The 19,765-nt window shown below is 43.6% G+C and overlaps 2 protein-coding genes across 3 annotated transcripts in view; one reads left to right on the top strand and one right to left on the bottom strand.

The window, feature by feature from the left end:
- Positions 1-15,009, bottom strand: FUNDC2 (FUN14 domain containing 2). The gene is made up of 5 exons (XM_044235155.1): positions 14,862-15,009; positions 11,047-11,197; positions 4,580-4,655; positions 2,878-3,009; positions 1-176 (listed from the first exon to the last, which is right to left on the bottom strand). The coding sequence occupies exons 1-5, from the start codon at positions 14,992-14,994 to the stop codon at positions 99-101; spliced, it is 570 nt and encodes a 189-aa protein (XP_044091090.1). The 5' UTR covers positions 14,995-15,009; the 3' UTR covers positions 1-98.
- Positions 15,010-17,256: 2,247 nt separating this feature from the next.
- Positions 17,257-19,765, top strand: part of F8 (coagulation factor VIII) — a 114,738-nt gene continuing 112,229 nt past the window's right edge. For both annotated transcript variants that reach the window (XM_044235010.1, XM_044235011.1), the window contains exon 1: positions 17,257-17,592. In XM_044235010.1, coding sequence (XP_044090945.1) covers positions 17,447-17,592 — 146 coding nt within the window. In that variant the 5' untranslated portion in view covers positions 17,257-17,446. The remainder of the gene's footprint in view (positions 17,593-19,765) is intronic.

Consider the following 19,765-nt stretch of genomic DNA (forward strand, 5'->3'; position numbering starts at 1 on the left):
AGTCACGGAAGAAGTAGGACAAACTTGATGTCCTATGATGGAGTGAAGAGGCTGCTGGCTGGAAAAAAACAGGAGTAACAGAAGTGAAGTTGTCGTCCTTAGGATGCCATGCCAAGCAGAAAGCCTCCAAAAAATCCCCCAGTCACTAGAACGTTCTTCTTCACAAATGACACTACCTAGGAACAGAAGATAGCAAAAGTGGGTTATTTTGCTAGGGATATTCTTAGGAATCAGATCTCTACTACCTGTGCGATCTTAACAATGTCAACCCCTTCACCACTGGGTCTCTAGGTCAAGAGGGCAGCAGGGAACTCGGAGCGGGGGACAAACCATGAGAGGCAAACTGAGGGTTTTGGGGAGGAGGGGGGTTGGGGGCACGGGGGAGCCTGGTGGTGGGTGTTACAGAGGACACCGATTGCATGGAGCACTGGGTGTGGTGCATAAACAATGAATTCTGGAACACTGAAAAAATTAAATTACATTTTACAAAATGGTAGGAGGGATGTTAATGTGAAATGATACCATTCAAGAGATGTTTCTGAAATGGGACTTTGATCGGATGACTGGCCGTGTGAGGGATGAGGAGGAGAAGCCAAAGGCAACTCCTCGGAATCTGTCTTCAGTTATGTCTGTTCGAGAGCTAAGAAATCTGCCCGAGAGTTCACTGAGGAACAGGGAAGGACAGAGTTCATCATGGGGGAAATTATGGGGAAAGAAGAAAAGCTGTATTTAATAAACTGGTTACAGAGGCAATTCACAGGTGTCAATAACGTTACTTTCCATTCAAGCCTGCTCATTCTGAAGTCTCTCCTCCAGATTTTTCTATCCGTCCATCCTGTCCATCCCTCAGTCCGTGTGTCCATCTACCCCACCCATCCCCCTCTGAGGCCTCCTCCTGAGTAGAAGCTATGTATTTGCATTCTCACACCTCACCACTCGGGATGACTAAAACAAGGATATCTTAAATTCACAGAACTTCCACCTCTTCCTGTCCATTCACCTGTACCTGAGAACACGTACTCAGCACCCTGTGGCTCCATGCTCTATCAATTTTCATTTCAGAGAGAACTTTGGTTAAGTGGGCCAGACTCCCTCTTTTTCCCAAGTACAACCACCTGAGACACTGTTCACTGGGACAACATACCCGGTACCCTGGCCTCATCATTTCTTGAACTCAAGTGCAGTGACTTCATGTCCCAACCATTTAAGCCACTCATACCCCGACCTGCTCCACTCAACTTCCCAGTCCCCCTGCGACTCCTGAGCATCCTCACTCCCACTACACCTATGACTTCCTATGTCCCTTTCACTGGCTCTCTGACTTGACTTGACTGGACCCCACATTTCCCTACCTGAGGTACTGTCTTTTGCCATCTACCATTCTTAGGGGGAATGAAAAAAAATCACACAAATTCCTAAAATGATTGTTTTTCATTCATTATCTTTACTGTCTTACTTCCTACTCATTCCTCAACTTGCTACAGTTTGGCCAGAACTGTTGTCACTGAAGTCACTGAAGTCACTGATGACTTGACTGCTGAACACTGAATTTATGACCCTCATTCCCTGGCTTCCCAAGTAACAACATGGGCTATAAGGGGGGGAAACCAGCCACTATCCCTGGAGCCTGTGACAGTACCAGGCCACAAATAGGAATACAAATATTTGTGGAATGAACTAATTCCAAACCTTCTGGATAGTTTATAACAAGTTCCCTCTGTGGCTCAACACTTTATTACATTACTTCCCATGTCACTGAAGAAGTTTTCAACAATCACGTATTACTTTTGTTATTATGTGAATAGTCACGTTCTGGCAAAATGAAAAAACTGTCACTTTTATAACCCTGAGCTTGAGGCAGGGGAAGAGAAGTGGGAAGGAGTATCTGCACTCCTGGGCGCCCACAGATGCCCTAACCCACCACCACACAGCGACTGCCATTCCGTACCTGGCAAGGTGGACCAGTATTTACCACTCACCGACCTGTTTTCCAACTTCTAGAAACTTGCTGACATTTCTGGTCTTCTGGTATTTTTCTCCTGTTCTCTTGGTCTTTGTGGGTTTAACCTGTTTTATTTTGTTGCCATCACTCGGCAACATTTCAAGGCCTGTTTCAATTTCCGCCTAAATCCCTCTTCTGCACTTATTCCATCTCTTTTCTGTGAACCCAGAACCTTCCTGACACCTTGACCCAGGTTTATCTCTCCCCACTTCAGAACACTTATTTCTTCGGCACATTTAACATATTTCCAAAGGTAATAAAGTAGCAAAATTCTTTTCAAAAGGAAGGACTTCTCCTGTCCCTCCCACGTGCCCGCCAGTATAACCTCACCTGGTTTCATGTGTTGGAGCAGAGGCGAGTGAACGACATCGCCTCTGCACCAAATGCTGCCCATTTTTATTTTATTTATTTATTTTATAAATTAATTTATTTATTTTCAGAAAAACAGTATTCATCATTTTTTAAATGAAGCTTCACTGCAACACCGGAGCTCAGGAGTTGTGTCAGAGACCGCAGGGTCTACAAAGCTGGAAATATTTATCACCCAGCCCTTCACAAAGAACAGGCTGCCGACCTCTGAAGGTCGAAGCTCCTGCTGGTTACGTGAGCACGTCCAGGGCACACATTTCAGAGGAGCGCGCGCACGGAGACAAAGTGTGATGCAAAACCGTCTGCATCCCACTTGCTGCAAAACGAATTCAAGGCACGACCAAACCACACACATAAATGGTCATTTCGCATTCGCACTCCCTGACAGAAGTCACCGGCACGTGAATTACCAGCTCTAAGCACGCGCCAAGGGTTGGAGTGTGAGCGCTGAGCTCTGCCCCGCTGTCCACATCCCTCACGCTGCAGGCGAACGAAGCAGGCCTCACCTCCTCCGCTTTGCTTCTGACCTCCGTGGACAGCTGGTTGCTCTTACGGATCTTCAGCTGCTCCTTGGCTTTCTTCATGTCCTTCTCTACTCGCTGCCAGTCAACCTTGATGTACCCAGTATGGTTCGCAAGCTTTCGTTTCGATAATGACGGCAAAGAACAAGAAACACAGGCTTGTTATTTCTGTTCATTACGATGGAGTCACTGAAGTACGTTACCAAAAACCCTTCTGACTCTACGTTTCTTGAGACGTTTCTGCGTCTAATTCATGAATTAATGCATGACAATGACATTCACTCCACATCTACTCGGTATCCACCCACCATGCAAGGCCCTAACCCTAACCCTGTGCCTGATCCACATCAACAGGCCGACCTCCAACTGCTCCTTTTACCCTTATTGATACTCTTCTCCCTCTCTACAAACTTGTAAGTTAGCTTAAAAATATAAAATGGTAAGAAGAAAATCAGAATTGAAAGTCAAGATGTAAGGTGAAGAAACCTTACAGACCTCAGCCAACATAATCGCTATCAGCTCAGAAAGAAATCGAGTGTGTGGCCCCACAGAGGTCCCTCCAGAGCAACTTCATGTCAGTGGTACTGAGGGAACCACATCTAAATACTGCACAGAATCCGCCTGCTTCCCTGAGTGAAGACAGCAGGCACAAACACTAAAGCTCAGAGAAAACACCTTCACTGAGAATGTGTGAATAGGATAGAAGTGACTGCAACGTTACAGCCCGTCAACCTTCCATCCGGGCCACTTCTCTCCACCAAAGTTTTGGGAAGTCATAGCTATCTGAACTCTCTAGTCTCCTCTGGCATTGTTGCTCTTCCTCTCCACGATCAAGATCCATGCGGGATGTCAGGGACATGGGGTCATTCTGGGCCACTTCAGCAGGGGCTCCAAAGGCATGTTCCATAGGGTCCTCCAAGGTCTAGTGGGGCTAAAAATGGAGGAAAAGGACCAAGACGGAGGCCGTGAACTGACAGCTCAGGGACAGAGGGACCTGGACAGAATTGCTAGACAGGTGGCAGCTGCCAACAAGAAGCATTAGAACAGGGGCGCCTGGGTGGCTCAGTGGGGTAAGCCGCTGCCTTCAGCTCAGGTCATGATCTCAGGGTCCTGGGATCGAGCCCCGCATCGGGCTCTCTGCTCGGCAGGGAGCCTGCTTCCACCTCTCTCTCTGCCTCTCTGCCTACTTGTGATCTCTGCCTGTCAAATAAATAAACAAAATCTTTAAAAAAAAAAATAAAAAAAATAAAACTCCTTAGGTAATTCCAACATGGAGTCAAGTTTGCAAACCAATACCTCGTAGTTCTGAAATAAACTCTGGCTCATCTGACTGCTCTGGAATCAGTGTTCCCTGTGTAAAATAAACCCTACCACAGGGCCCTGCATAATACTTCATATTTCTGAAATCACATTTATTTAATATTTCAAGTGGTCTTAAAAACCCTACAAGGGAGCTATGATATGGAATATATCCTATGTCCCCATGTCACAGATTCCGAAACAAAGTGTGACTACTAACTGGTGAAATTTGATTCAAATGGTCACTAGCATTTCAAATAGTATGCTGAAAATAAGTGCAAGGGCTATTCTAGAATAATATACCCAAGACTATGTGACAGCTCCTCATACCGCATTCCTCATGGGCAAGGGGGATTTCCAAACATCTGGGGACATTTCACATACAGACCTGAAGGAGAAAAAATCCACCTCCTACGGCTGTAGCAGCCAACTTTCCAACCTTCTGGAATATGAAACCCGTGCACCTACAAAAACCAAAGCAACGTCAGACAAGTGGACATGCACGTCTAACAATGTTCAGATCTTACTTACCTTGGGATGATCCAGCTCCTTCCCACTCTTACGCTGTATCAGCAGAGAGCAGAGGCTCTGAGCTCACCAAGACCCTGATTCAAATCCTACCTACCTACCACTTACTAATTTTGTGGTCTTGAGCAAGTCTAAACATTTATGTATTTATTTATCTGAGAGAGAGCACTGGCAGGTGGAGGGGCAGATGGAGAAGCAGACTCCCTGCCCAGCAGGGATCCTGGGCCTCCGGGATCATGACCTGAGCTGAAGGCAGACAGTGAATCAACTCAGCCACCCAGGCGCCCCTGGGTTGCACTTTAAAAGATGGCTCTGGCTACACTGTGGAGAAGGAATTCTAGGGTGAAACCATGAAGGCAAATATCGTCCCAGGAAATTAACAAACCTGAGGGGACCCCCAAGCTCTGCATATGAGTCAGTGACTTTGGCGAGACTGCAGTATAAAAGAGCCGTATACAAAACCCAACTGCGTTTCTATATACAAGCAATGAACAGTCAGAAGTTGAAATTTTAAAATACCATTTATAATAATATCAAAAAATAAGATGTGCAAGACCTACAAAGCATTGCTAAGAGAAACTGAAAGAAACCTAAACACGGGGGTGCCTGGGTGGCTCAGTGGGTTAAGCTGCTGCCTTCGGCTCGGGTCATGATCTCGGGGTCCTGGGATCGAGCCCCGCATGGGGCTCTCTGCTCAGTGTGGAGCCTGCTTCCTCCTCCCTCTCTGCCTGCCTCTCTGCCTGCTTGTGATCTCTCTCTCTCTCTCTGTCAAATAAATTAAAAAAAAAAAAGAAAAGAAACCTAAACACGATTTATGGATCAATGCAATCCCAGTCAAAATCTCATCAGATTTTTCGCAGAAACTGGAAGCAAGCTTATTCTAAAATTCATATGAAAATGCTGTGTACCCAGAAGTGTCCTATCAACTTAAAAAAAGTACAAAGTTGTAAGATTTACCTGATTTCATGACTTATAAAGTTACAGTGATAAAAACAGTGTGATAAAAGTTAAAGTTACTAGCACAAAGATTGACAAAACCCCTTAACAAAGAGTCCAGGGGGCGCCACGGTGTCTCAGTGAGTTAAGCATCTGACTCTTGATCTCAGCTCAGGTCTTGATCTCATGGTTGTGGGTTTAAGCCCCACAACTGGGCTCCATACTTCAAAACTAAAACTGAAACTAAAAATACTTTAAAAACAACAACAACAGCAACAACAACAACAAAGAGTTCAGAAACAGAGGCACCTGGCTGGCTCAGTCAGAACTCATGAGTTCGGGCCCCACATCGGGGATAGAGATTACCTAAAAACAAAATCTTAAAAAAAAGAGTTCAGAAACAGACATCTAGTCAATTGATCTTTTTTTCTATTAAGTGTGCTTTTTTTTTTTAGTCAATTGATTTTTGACAAAAGTACAAAAGCAATTCAGTATAGAGAAGTATAGTCTTTTCATCAAAACAATTAGGTACCATATGCAAATAAAGAACTTAGAATCCTACCTTGCAACATATTCAAAAAGTAAAACAAAATCAATCATGGGCCTAATGAAAAATCTAAACCTATTTATTGTCTAGAAGAACATACAGAAGAAAATCTTAGTGATCCTAGATTAGGAAAATATTCTCAGACATGACGTCAAAAGCTAGAGCTACAGGGGCGCCTGGGGGGCTCAGTGGGTTGAGCCGCTGCCTTTGGCTCAGGTCCTGATCTCAAAGTCCTGGGATCGAGCCCCGCATGGGGATCTCCGCTCTGTGGGGAGCCTGCTTCCCCCTCCCTCTCTGCCTGCCTCTCTGCCCACTTGTGATGTCTCTTTCTCTGTCAAATAAATTTTTAAAAAAAAGCTAGAGCTACAAAAAAAAAAAAAAAGTTGATAAATCACATTTCAAAGTTCAGAACTTCCATTCTTTACTGTTAGGAGAATAAAAAGCTAAAAAGTAGAAGAATATATTTGCAAATCACATATCTGATATAAAAGCTGTATCTGGAATATGTAAAGAACACTTGTAACTCTGTAATGAGAAAACCAACATCCCAATAAAAATATGGAGAAAAGATCTGAACAGATACCTCATTGAAGATAGATGGATGGCAAAAACAAGGCCATGAAAAGATGCTAATATCATTAATCATTAGGGAAATACAACTTAAACCTACAGTGAGATACCACTTGATGGTTGTAATCAAAAAGGCATAATGCCCAAGAGCTAGTGAAGACATGGAAAGACCGGAACTGTCCTACGTTGCTGGCAGAGGTATAAGACAGTACGGGCATTTCACAAAAGTGTATGCCAGGTTCTTAAGAAGTTAAGGCATTCCACTTACAACCCCCAGCCATGCTATTCCTAGGTACTGACCCAAAAGAAAGAAAAGCGTATGTTCATGCAGACTCGCACACAAATGTTCATAGCAGTTTTGGCCCCGAAGTGGAAACAAACCAATATCCACCAAAGGTAAAGGATAAACAAAATGGTTCTTCCTCACAACAGACTACTACTTACCAAGGAAAAGAACTGAACTACTGATTTAAAAGAAACAGCACAGATGAACCTCAAAATTAGTACGCTAACCAGAAGAAAGCAGCCAGACAAAAAAAGAACACATACTGTGTAATTCCATTTATATATAATTCTTAGAAGATGCAAAGTAATCTACAGTGATAGAATGCAGATCAGAGGTTAGTGGGGGCATGAAAGGGATTAGGCAGAGGTACAAAGAAACTTCTAGAGTGATGGATGTGATCATTACCTTGACTGTGGCTATGATTTATGTGTATGTATAAATCATATAAATCCATCAAACTGTATACTTTATAAGATGTTATTTATTTATTTGACAGAGAGAGAGAGAGAGAGAGTACAAGCAGGGGGAGAGGCAGAGAGGGAGGGAGAAGGGAGCCAGATTGGGGGCTCGATCCCAGAACCCTGGGATCATGACCTGAGCCAAAGGCAGACACGTCCCCAGCTGAACCACGCAGGCGCCCCTCAAACTGTAAACTTGTTTAAATTGTACTTTTAAACAGTTAAAGAAAGTTAGTTAAAAAGTAAGTTAAATTGTACTTTTAAACAATTGTATACTTGTTTATACTTCTGACTTGGCAATTTATTTACTAAACTGTTTAAAAAAATAAAGAATAGCCAAAAAGTTCCTGGGAAACAAAATGGCAGTTACACACTGAGAGAGTGCGGCAGAGTAATGGGGGAAGGATAACTGACTTGGGACAACTGGGTATTCCACATGAAAAAAAAGAAAGAGGAATCTACCACAAACCAAACACAAAAAACAATTCCAGGTGGATTTAAAAATGTAAATGTGAAAGGTAAAGAAATAAAGTTCTAGCATATGGGGTAGGCAAAGATTACTTCAACAGGACACAAAAATTACTAACCATTAAGGTAAAGATCAGTAAAACTGACCATATTAAAAATACGATGAGTGCATCAAAAGATACCAAAAGGCAAATGAAAAGACAATCACAGAATGCAGAATGAGTAAAAATACCTGTAAAACATACAACCAACAAAGGACACCTATTCAGAATATATAAAGAACTGTTGTAACTCTGGAAGAAAAAGAATGACAACTTAACAGAAAAATTACAAAAGATTAAAAATGAGACTTTATCAAAGAAGAGATCCAAAATGGTCAAGAACAATACACAGAGGTTAGTCAATGTCGCCACTACTTAGCAAAGTATAAATGAAAAACATGTGAGATACAACTATCAGACCAGTAAAAATTTAAGTCTGGCAAAATCAAGTGCTCACACGAATGGAGAGCATCAGTAACACTCAATCCTTGTTGCTGGGAGGGTAAACGGTTAATACTACTTTTGGAAAGTAGTTTGACTTATCCAGCAAAGCCAGATACTTATGTCCCATAACCTAGCAATTCAACTCCTGGGTACAGACCATACAAAAATGTGCATATATACACACCAGGAAATTAACTGTACAGAGTTCCTATCAGCATTGTTTAAATTAGCCAAAAACTGGGGGCACCTGGGTGGCTCAGTCATTAAGCCTCTACCCTCAGCTCAGGTCATGATCTCAGGGTCCTGGGATGGAGCCCCGCGTCGGGCTCCCTGCTCAGCGGGGAGTCTGCCTCTCCCTCTCCCTCTGCCTATGCCCCTGCTGTGCTCTCTAACTCACTGTCAGATAAATAAATAAAATCTATTAAAAAATTAGCCAAAAATGGAATCAACTCAAGTGTCAGTCATCACCTGGATAAAAACAGTACGGTATAACATGCAGTGAAATTCTATATACAAATGAAAACAAAGAAACTACAACTACACACAAAACAAACTGAGCAAAATTGCATTTACTTCAAGTTCAAAAGCAGGTTAACTATACTTTATTAGTTACTGATAGAATTGGTGTTACAACTACGAAGAAAAAACTACATAATTATCAGTACAGCATTTATCTCTAGAGTTTTTGGAGTGCCAGTTACATTTTTTTACCTGTGTGGTGGTTACATAGGTGTCTGCTCTATATGTCTTCATTAAAGTGTACACATACTATTAAAGGTACTATTCTGTACTTACATGATCTTGTACAATATTCTGTACTTACATTATCTTGTACAATATCTTGTACAATCTTGTACAATAACGTTTTCAAATGTAAAAAGTAGAGATGAGATTGATGCATTATATATGCCTTGAATTTGTTACAAATGAAGCCATAAGCTGTGTCACAACTGAGGAAGTTATTGGCTGGCTCCTAATTATACCGCTTTCTATCCATATGGCCCTGGGCCTTTTAAGCCTTAGTTCCTACAAAATGAGCAGAATTACAATACCAATGTCAGAGTTGGTGTGAGAAGGAAATGAAGTATCTATATAAATACTAAAATATTTGTGTATGTTTGTGTTCTCTACTTCTTGGTGTAGAGAAAAGTGAATTTTTGTATACTGTTAGTGGAACTGTAAATTGGTACAGCCATTGTGAAAAACAATATGGACGATTCTCAAAAAATCAAAAATAGGGCGCCCGTGTGGCTCAGTCAGTGAAGCATCTGCCATTGGCTCTGGTCGCGATCCCGGGGTCCTGGGATCCAACTGTACATCGGGCTCCCTGTTCAGCTCCCTCTCCCTCTGCCATTCCCCTGCTTGTGCTCTCTCTCTCTCTGACAAATTAATAAAATCTTTTAAAAAACTAAAAATAGAACTATCACAGGATCCAGCAATTCCACTTCGGGAAATTTATCTAAAGGAAATAACTCTAACCCGACTCAAAAAGCTATCTGCCACCCCCCGTTCACGGCAGCACTGTTTACAATAGCCAAGTCATGGAAACAACCTGAGATACATCAGTGGGTGAACGGATAAACGTGATATACACACATGCCCCACATACACCACGGCGTATTATGCCGCCATCCAAAAACGAAATCCTACCATTTGTGAGAACACGGACTGACCCTGAGGACGTTATGCTGAGTGAGAAGTCAGACAATGGCAGACAAATACTGTATGACCCCTGTTATATATGCAATTTCAAACAAACACACACAAAACTCATAGGAAAAGTGATCAAATCTGTGGTTACCAGAGGCAGGGGGCTGGGGGAGGGGGAATGAGATGAAGGTGGTCAAAAGTTACCAACTCCCACTTAGAAGGAAGTATTAGGGAGGTAATGTACAACGTGAGGACTACAGCTACCACTGCTGTATGGTGTACAAGAAACAGTTAAGAGAGTAGATTCTGAGGGCGCCTGGGTGGCTCAGTGGGTTAAGCCGCTGCCTTCGGCTCAGGCCATGATCTCAGGGTCCTGGGATCGAGCCCCGCATCGGGCTCTCTGCTCAGCGGGGAGTCTGCTTCCCTCTCTCTCTCTCTCTGCCTGCCTCTCTGCCTACTTGTGATTTCTCTCTGTCAAATGAATAAATAAAATCTTTAAAAAAAAAAGAGAGTAGATTCTGAGAGCTTTCGTCTCAGGAAGAAAATTTTTTCTTCTCTTTTTATTCTATGTGTATGAGATGATGAATGTTCACTAACCCCGTTGTGGTAATCATTTCACAGTAGATGTAAACCAAACCTTAAACTTAAATAAAGTGATGTTTGATGTTATTTCCCAATAAAACTGGAAGAAAAATGAGGACAGACAATGCAGTACCAATTTCAGATTTGTTGTGAGAAGGAAATGAAATATTTAAGTACTCAAAACAGTGCCTGGCGTGTATTAACTATTATGTTTACATGAATGCTACACACTAAGTGATCAATGTCACAAAAGTCAATGCGCTTTCATTAGTTAAGGAGAAGGTTCGTGTAACTGCAAAGCTAAATCATGCAAAAAAGACACTGGACATCGTTCTCATCACTTACCATCCCGTAACGCCTCCAATTAGCAGCTGGGTTGCCACGCTGTACTTTTCAGCCGAGGGCCCCGACTCCTGCCCAAACAGCTTGCGCCACCATGGCTGCTTTTTAGCAAATTCTGCAAGGTCCAGTGACTCAAAATTTCCCTCAAAGTTTCCTACAAGAATTAAGATACTGAATAAGAAAATATTTACTTTTACAATAAATCACAATTCTCAACTAGATTTAAGAGATTTTTAAGGAAGTGGGTATTGTAGTAAAAACCTGCAAATATTCTATTTTACATGGCAAATTAACTCTGAAATTGTAGCTAGTGTCTTGAAAATCAGACTAAAATCAACAAATAATGATCTGTCTTAGAGGAAAAAATGACTAGACAATTTAGAATTAGTAGCCTGGTTTTTCCTCTCAAATTTAAAAACAACCAATGGCTGTACAAAACCTGATAGTAATTATAATTATCCTAAATAGTAATAATAATTATCCTAAATAAAATGGATTTTCCTCACTTGCCTCTCCTTTTCAAGAATACACTATTTATTTAGCCCACAAATTCACAAATTTTTACCACTATATGGATCTCCATTGATAATAAAAATAAAAGGTAATGTTCAATTGAGCTGTTACTATTCACCAAGCAATGTGCTAAACAATAAACACATATACCTAATTAAATCCACAGAACACAGTAGGTACAAAACAAGTTAGTATTTATTACCCTGCTTTAAAATTAAGAAACAGAAGCTCAGAGGTTAAGTGATTTGCCCAAGAAAGGAAAAAGTGAACAAAACGTCTAATTCCGTTTTCTGTGGTTATATAATGCAGGGATAAATTTAATGAACGAGACACAAGACCTCTAGAGACACTATAAAGAACAAGACACTGCAGAGAGCAAGTGAAGATGAAGGAAACTGACGCAATACTTTGTTTTGCAAAAGGCCAGACTGTTAAGATGCTCCCTCTCTCCAGACTCCATGCCAACCCAGTCGAAGAGTACATTTTTACCTAGAAGAGGACAAGCTGGTTCTAAAATCTACATGGAGATGAAAGCACTCACCTGGAGTAGTGTTCCAGGTCCTGTGCCAAATTACCCCAAAACTTCATGGAGCTAAACAATAATGTATTATGCTCTTAGATTCTGCGGGTCAGGATTCAGACAGGATAGGGCATTACAGTCCACTCCTATTCTGTGATGTCTGAGGAGTCAGCTGGAAGACTTACAGTCAGAAGGTCTGGAATCATCTCTCACACTCACACACACAGGCTGCCTCTCTATGTGGGTTCATCTGGACGTCCTTACAGCATGGTGCCTGGGCTCAAGGGTACACTCCAAGGGAGGCAGTGAGAGAGCAGGGAGGCAGCTTGAAGGCTAAGCAGAAGCTGTTAACTATTTAAGACCTGGCTCCGGAAGCCATGCAGTGTTACTTCCACCACTTTCTGTAGAAACAGTCACAAACCCACACAGATTCAAGAGGGAATATGTAGATCCCATCACTGAGTGGGAGAAGCGTCAAAGTCACACTAAGATCAGGTGGAATGAAAGATACTGTTGGAATCATTTAGGAAAATACAACGTGCCACAAGTGGTCAAAACTGATTTTGGGGGGAAAGAACAGTTTGGGGCACCTGGGTGGCCCATTCAGTTAAGCCTCTCCTCTTGGTTTCAGCTCAAGTCAAGAGAGGAGCCAGCTTGGGATTCTCTCCCCATCTACCCCTCTCCCCTGCTCTTTCCCCCCTCCCCACCTGCTCACGTGCTCTCTCTCTCAAATAAGTCAATCTTTGACAACAAAAAAAGAACAACCTTCAAGGAATTTCAAGACTTCTTACAAAGCTACAGTGGAATACAGCTACCTAAGGTCAAGACTTACAAAGCTATCATATTGACAGTGTGGAACCAACACACAAATATGAATGGAAGAGAAAACAGAGTCCACAAGCAGATGTACACATACCCATTCGATTTTCAAGAACATGTCACCAAGGCAATTTAACAGGGAAAGAGTGTTTTAACAAATTGTGTTAGAAGTACTGGGTATCTGTACTAAAAAAAAAATGGAATCACTACCTTACATCATATACAAAATATAGTTCAACACGGATCATAGATCCCAATTTAAAAGAACCAAAATATGGATGTTTGAGGAGCTAGGTATTACATGGGTTTACAAACAGTTACACAAAAATTATTTTTCTAATGTAACAACATTAGACACCAGTACAAAAGAACAGTAAAACATTACTATGTTGAAGAAACTCTCTCCCTGTGTTAAACAATATCACTGAAAACAAGAATGAAAAAAAAAGGGGGGCACCTGGGTGGCTCAGTGGGTTAAGCCTCTGCCTTTGGCTCGGGTCATGATCTCACTGTCCTGGGATCGAGCCCCGTGTCTGGCTCCTGAGCGGAGAGCCTGCTTCCTCCCCTCTCTCTGTCTGCCTCTCTGCCTACTGGTGATCTCTGTCTGTCAAATAAATAAAATCTTAAAAAAAAAACAAGGCCCACCAAGAATGAGTTTTGAGAGTTTTTTTTTTTTCAAGATTTCTTTTAGAGATGGTGAGGGGCAGAGGGAGGGGGAGAGAATCTCAGGCAAACTCCCTGCTGAGCACAGAGCCCCATGGGGGGCTCGATTTCACCACCCTGAAATCTCGACCTGAGCTGAAACCAAGAGTCTGACTCAACCTACAGCGTCATCTGGGTGCCCCTGAGTTTTCTTTTAATATAATTTTGGAGGCTCCAGTGAAAAGGGGGATCAAATCAGAGACGTTTAGTTCCTGCAGCTTCACTCAGTTATTCAACGAACACTCTTAACCAGTATGTAGACAAAAGTCATTTAGCCTTGTTTATGGGTCACGGAAAAGAATTACATTGTGCATTTCAACCCCTTGGTCACATAAATGCGGTAGGGTTTTGGTTAATGTTTAACAACCGGCTGGGTGTGATCTCTAGGGTGTATCAATTTCCACGAGATACTCACTCTCCGTGAGTGTGACATCATGGAACTGTGACATAACTGAACGCAGGGTTGGAAAGATATGTGCACAGTAGCATCTCATACTGTCATTTCCATCACACAGCATAGATGTAAATAACATCAAGAGTGTAGTTAAGTGCATAGCATAGCAGATAATTAAAAAGCTATGAATTCTGCGTATCTTCACTGCCTTTGTTTTCAATATAATTTATGTAATTTTAGGTTTATATAGTTGGGTTTTCGAAGATGGCCGTGTTTCGCAATGGGATCTTGTGATCCAGTACCGAAATGAATATGACGTGAAGCAAGGTAATTAATTAGTAGGGAAAGAGGCGTGAGTTAAAGCCGTGCTCCTCCGTGTATTTTATTATAGAGAATCTTCTTTGAGTACACGGACTAAATTAAAAAAAAAAAAACGATTTCCAAGTACAACCCCACGGGCACTACTCTTTCCAAACCATCAACAGCGCAAGAGGAGGCTCCTTTGCACACAGAAAGAGGTCTGCCAAGTGTCTGAACGGGCCGGCAAAGGGACAAGTCCGTCGCCGCAGGCTGAAAGTGCCGGGGCGCGTCCGAGAACGGGGACAGAACGTCTCCGGGGCGGCGCCGGACGGCTGACTGAGCCCAACTCGACCACACCCCGGGGCACTTCGGTCCCAGCCTGGCGCCTGACCTTGGCCGGACCCTGGGAGCAGCCGGGTCAGGGGCGAGCCCGGGACGCCCTCGCGGTCCGCGCGCTGCCAGAACTCCCGGGGGAGCTCCGCCGGGACCCGCGAGCGCGCAGCCCTTCCCCTTCCGGAGCCGAGAAAGGCGGCTCCCCGCGGCGCCGGCGCGACGCGCGCCCGCCCCTACCTTGACTGGCCGCGGCCATTTCGGCGAGCTCGTCTCGCGAGGACACCCGCAGGGTTTCGGCGCGGCAGGGCGCGGAGTGGCGCGCCGTCATCGCCGCAAGCTGACTTCCGGCACGTGGGGCAGATGTTTCCATTCCCACGGCGGCGGCGGAAGAGGGCGGGCCGGGCGCCCGACGGGCACTTCCCACCCCCGGGCACGGCGGCGTCACAAGGCTCCGCGGCCCCGCCCAGCAGCTGCGCCGAGACGCGCGTGCGCGAGAGCCGGCCCTGAGCGAGGCGCTTGCCGGGCTGCTGCCTGAGACCGGGCCGTCGCCTCGGCGTCCCCAGCAAAGCCTATTTCACCCGTAATTTTCTTAAAAGTAAAGCTGACTAGTGTCGACGTTGAGCACGTATTTGTCAGTGCTTGTATGTGCCCGACTTTGTTCCAGTAGACAAAGACGCTTAAAAAACCGTGGCAATGAGACGCCTGCGGTGCCTGCGAAGCCGTCGTCTCGCTCTCGCGCCGTCCCAATGAATGGCAAGTTCACAATTCCAAAAACTTTGGTCTTAATTTTGAACGCCTCTCTCAATGCCCCATAGATACTGTTTCACAGGGAATCCAGCAGTTTCTCACCCTCCAGTGCTATCGTCTTAGCCCAACGTACAGTTATTTCTTGCCCGAAGTGAATAGGTCGCCCTGCTCCTAACCTTGTCTGCCTCAAGTCTGTTCTCTCCCCGCCAGAAAGACCAGTCTAAAAGCTAACTCTGATCACAGCCCTCCTCTACTCAGAAGCCTACCAGGTCTCCCTGTTGCCCTTAGTAGAGAAGCCAAACTCCTTTCGATGAACTGTAACCTCCTCACTGAGATTTCCCACGACCATCCTCGTTAAAATTGTAACCTTGTACATCCTTCCTTACCCTGCTAGCTTTCCTTTTGTTCACAGCACTTATTTAAACTCACAACATACTGTATGACGGACTTACGTTCGGTAAGTATTAATTATATCAGCTGCTTATATATTTCAATGCTGTGTACCTCGCACTTAGAAGTATAGCGTAGGAGTCTGGACCATTGAGTATGGAGTTGGATTACAGGGGTTGGAACGCTACTGATTGCAAACCTTGTAATCTTGGCCAAGTTGCTGAACCTCTCTGTGCTTCACTTTCATCACTTTACAAATAAAGACAAGAATAGCAGCTGAACTAAAGTACCTTACACCAGTTCCTAATCAGTACATGCCAGCTATCATCTCTGTATCCAGGTACCTGCCGGAGAGAAGGCTTCTGCAAATGTTTACCAAAGGGATTTCTTCCTGCTTGTTTCCAAGCTGTACAACCCCTCACCAGCTGCTCTCAGTCACATTCATACTGTACAAAACTGTACTCTCGGGGATAACATTTCTTATAGCAACACTGATCAAGTTTCTTTTTTTTTTCTCCTATACTTTGAGGCCCTCACTCCCCCTGATAAACATTAATCTGGGTAGGGGCTCTGCTTGAGCTCAGGAGGGTTACGTATTGAATTAAGGAGATAGAGCCTGTACCTGGAACAAATGCAAAGGACCTTAAGCGTCACACAACAGCAATGCTATATAAAAAAATACATGACTACTGCATAGTTATGAGTGCTACATAGACAAATGAAGCCAGGATGGACATCAGTAGTGTCAGTGGGGGTACAGAACTTGCAGTGTAAATGCGGTAGTCCACATTTAAGCTCCTTGAGAAGGCAAGACCTGAGCCAAGACTCGAAGGAGATGTGGAAGTGGAAATGTGTGGCGATCTAGGGGAAAGATGTTTCGAGTACAAGGGATAGCAAGGGCTAAGGTCCAGGTGCAAGAGTGTGCTTGGTACTTTAAGGAAGAGCAAGAAGGCCAGGAGCCATAGTGACATGAGACCACAGAGGCCTGGAGGAAAGGGACATGCAGATCATGGGAAATGCTCCACACCATGGGAAATCCAGCATGGTAAAGACTTAGGATTTTACTCTGAGTGAAGTCCAAACCAGTGGAGGGTTCTGAGTGAAGGAGTGGCACGATCTGCTTTATAGTTTTAAAGTCACTCAATGGTAGCTGTGTGAGGGGCAAAGGTAGACACAGGGAGACTATTAAAATACTAGTTACTCTCGTTTGTGCAAGCGGATTCCAGAATTTCCAACAACATCCAGAGCTGCCGTTCCTGCTGCTTCTACTAAGGAAGAGGTTGGAATAGGCTAGGAATATGATACACGTCAAAGCTCCTCTTCACCCTGACCTCTCCGTCTCACTCTTCCTTTCCTTAAAGGTTCTGATTAAAGCAGCATTCTCAGGACCGAGTACTCTCAAAAGTGAATGGGTTAAGATTCAGCTCCGCCCCTCTTTTCCTATTCAGTTCTTCCTGTGGCTGCTTCCCGCTGCTAAAAAGGAAACAATCTTATCTGTTACTGCTTACTGCTATGCTGCTGTACCATCCAGCACGTAAAGTTCCCTAAAATTCCCAGCAAAAATTTGGGGACTTTTCATCAAATCGTAGAAAATTTACCTTTTTTCTCCTGGGACCTGAAAATATTTTACAGAAGAATTCGTCTTTTGTTTCTCCCCAGTTAAACATTTTCTAGCAGTGCAAGCCATGCAAATAGAACTCTCCACCTGCTTCTTTCTGTGCCTTTTGCCGCTCAGCTTTAGTGCCACCAGAAGATACTACCTGGGTGCGGTGGAACTGTCCTGGGACTATATGCAAAGTGAGCCGCTCAGCGCCCTGCACGTGCACGCAAGGTAAAGGCACGTTCCGTACGGTCCTGTTGGCATTGTGAGCACGTGACTGCTTGGAGGCAGGTGCAGGCTTCCGGCTAGGTGGGTTGTGGTGGTGCTTAGCACTGGGAAAGCACTGGGAAAGGTAAGGTGCGCGTGCTTATGGCCAATCCGGTTCACAGATCGCAACCATTTGTTGATGCTATTATGTTTTGTCCATTGCTTCTCTCAGTCAAGGACCCTGAGAGAAAACAAAACTTTCCTCCACCTACCTCCATGCTTCCCTAAAGAGAGGCAGAACAATGAGATCCCATCAGTATTATGTACAACTTTAGTGTGTAGTTCTCCTGTATGCATGTGGTGTGGTTTGGGTACCTCTGCCCAGTTTCAGTTTAAGACATACAAATGGCCAAACCGTGGAAAGAGCCAAGATGCCCTTCAACGGATGAATGGATAAGGAAGATGTGGTCCATATACACTATGGAGTATGATGCCTCCATCAGAAAGGACGAATACCCAACTTTTGTAGCAACATGGACGGGACTGGAAGAGATGATGCTGAGTGAAATAAGTCAAGCAGAGAGAGTCAATTATCATATGGTTTCACTCATTTGTGGAGCATAACCAATAGCATGGAGGACAATGGGCGTTAGGGAGGAGAAGGGAATTTGGGTAAATTGGAAGGGGAGGTGAACCGTGAGAGACTATGGACTCTGAAAAACAATCTGAGGGGTTTGAAGTGGCGGGGGGTGGGAGGTTGGGGTACCAGGTGGTGGGTATTATAGAGGGCACGGCTTGCATGGAGCACTGGGTGTGGTGAAAAAATAATGAATACTGTTTTTCTGAAAATAAATAAATTGGGAAAAAAAAAAGAATAGTATTAGCCCTGAGTTCAGAAGCTTTTCATCTTTTTGGGTTCCAGTGCATTTGGGGACACTAGTATTAAGTGATGTTTTCAATATTATCTACGATCATCAATTTATTTGGATTTTTCTGCCTCTTCTTCAGTCAAATTTGGTTATATATTTTTCTCTGCAAAGCAATCTAGATTTTTCTGGATTTAAGAATCCATTGGTATCTGGGGATGCCTGGGTGGCTCAGTGGGTTAAGCCACTGCCTTCGGCTCAGGTCATGATCCCAGGGTCATGGGATCGCATCCCGCATCCCCCATCGGGCTCCTTGCTCGGCAGGGAGCCTGCTTCTCTCGCTGCCTCTGCTTGCCTCTCTGCCTGCTTGTGTGTACTCGCTTGTTCTCTCTCTCTCTCTCTCTCTGGCAAATAAATAAAATCTTTAAAAAAAAAAAGAATCCATTGGTATCAAGTCATATACTAATCTTTTGATGTTGTTCAGCTATTCTGTGTCTGTAGTGATATTTCCTTTTTCGTTCTTATATTGTGTATGTCCTCTTTCACTCTCTTACAATAATGTTTCTAGGAAGTTTCTCAATTTTGTTAATCTTGTCAGGAAACGTCTTTTGTTTCTATCAATTTCTGCTTTTTCTTTCATTAATTCATTCCTTCTTCCTGATTTCCTTTGGTTCATTTTGCTGATCTAATTTTGCTTATTGAATTGAATGCTGAAATCATTTATTTTAAATTTTGTTTTGTTTTCTTTACATGTATATTATACAGATCTATCCCCAGTACATATATGATGGCAATATTAGTATTAAATACGATCATGTCATACATTACAGTCTTTTTTTGTTCTTTCTGTTTGGCTCCCCATCTGCCTTCGACATTAGCCCCCTTCTTGCTTATCCCGAAACAAATAACCCTAGTATAGTTATATATCCTGATGCACACACACACATATATATGCACATAAAGGTTTTCTTGGTCATTGCTTGTTTTACAAAAATGGGATATTACACACACGTTTCTCTCTCATTAGCACCTAGCGGGATTTTGTCTAAGTCAGTTAGCATAGCTTCAGTTCACTTTTATTTTTATTTTAGAGAGGGACAGGAGGGGAGGGGAGAGGAGGGAGAAGCTCTCAAGCAGGTGCCATGCCTGGTGTCCACTCTGAGATGGCCTAAGCCTAAATCAAGGGTTGATCACTCAACTGAGCCACTGAGCTAGGCGCCCCAATTCATTGATTTTAATGGCTACATAAGATTCTGTATCAGTTCCACTTTTTGGTCATTGTATGCTGTATCATTACGTACGGGGGCTTTATTCTTATGGGACAGATTCTC

The sequence above is a fragment of the Neovison vison genome, chromosome X, assembly GCF_020171115.1.
Source record: "Neovison vison isolate M4711 chromosome X, ASM_NN_V1, whole genome shotgun sequence".
NCBI lineage: Eukaryota > Metazoa > Chordata > Mammalia > Carnivora > Mustelidae > Neogale > Neogale vison.

Excerpts from the sequence above, each read along its gene's own strand:
- FUNDC2 (XM_044235155.1), bottom strand. The coding sequence starts at position 14,994 with ATGGAAACATCTGCCCCACGTGCCGGAAGTCAGCTTGCGGCGATGACG. Across the intron at positions 11,198-14,861 it reads AATGGCCGCGGCCAGTCAAG|GAAACTTTGAGGGAAATTTT; the intron begins GTAGGGGCGGGC and ends TAATTCTTGTAG. Across the intron at positions 4,656-11,046 it reads ATTGGAGGCGTTACGGGATG|GTGCACGGGTTTCATATTCC; the intron begins GTAAGTGATGAG and ends TGGTTTTTGTAG.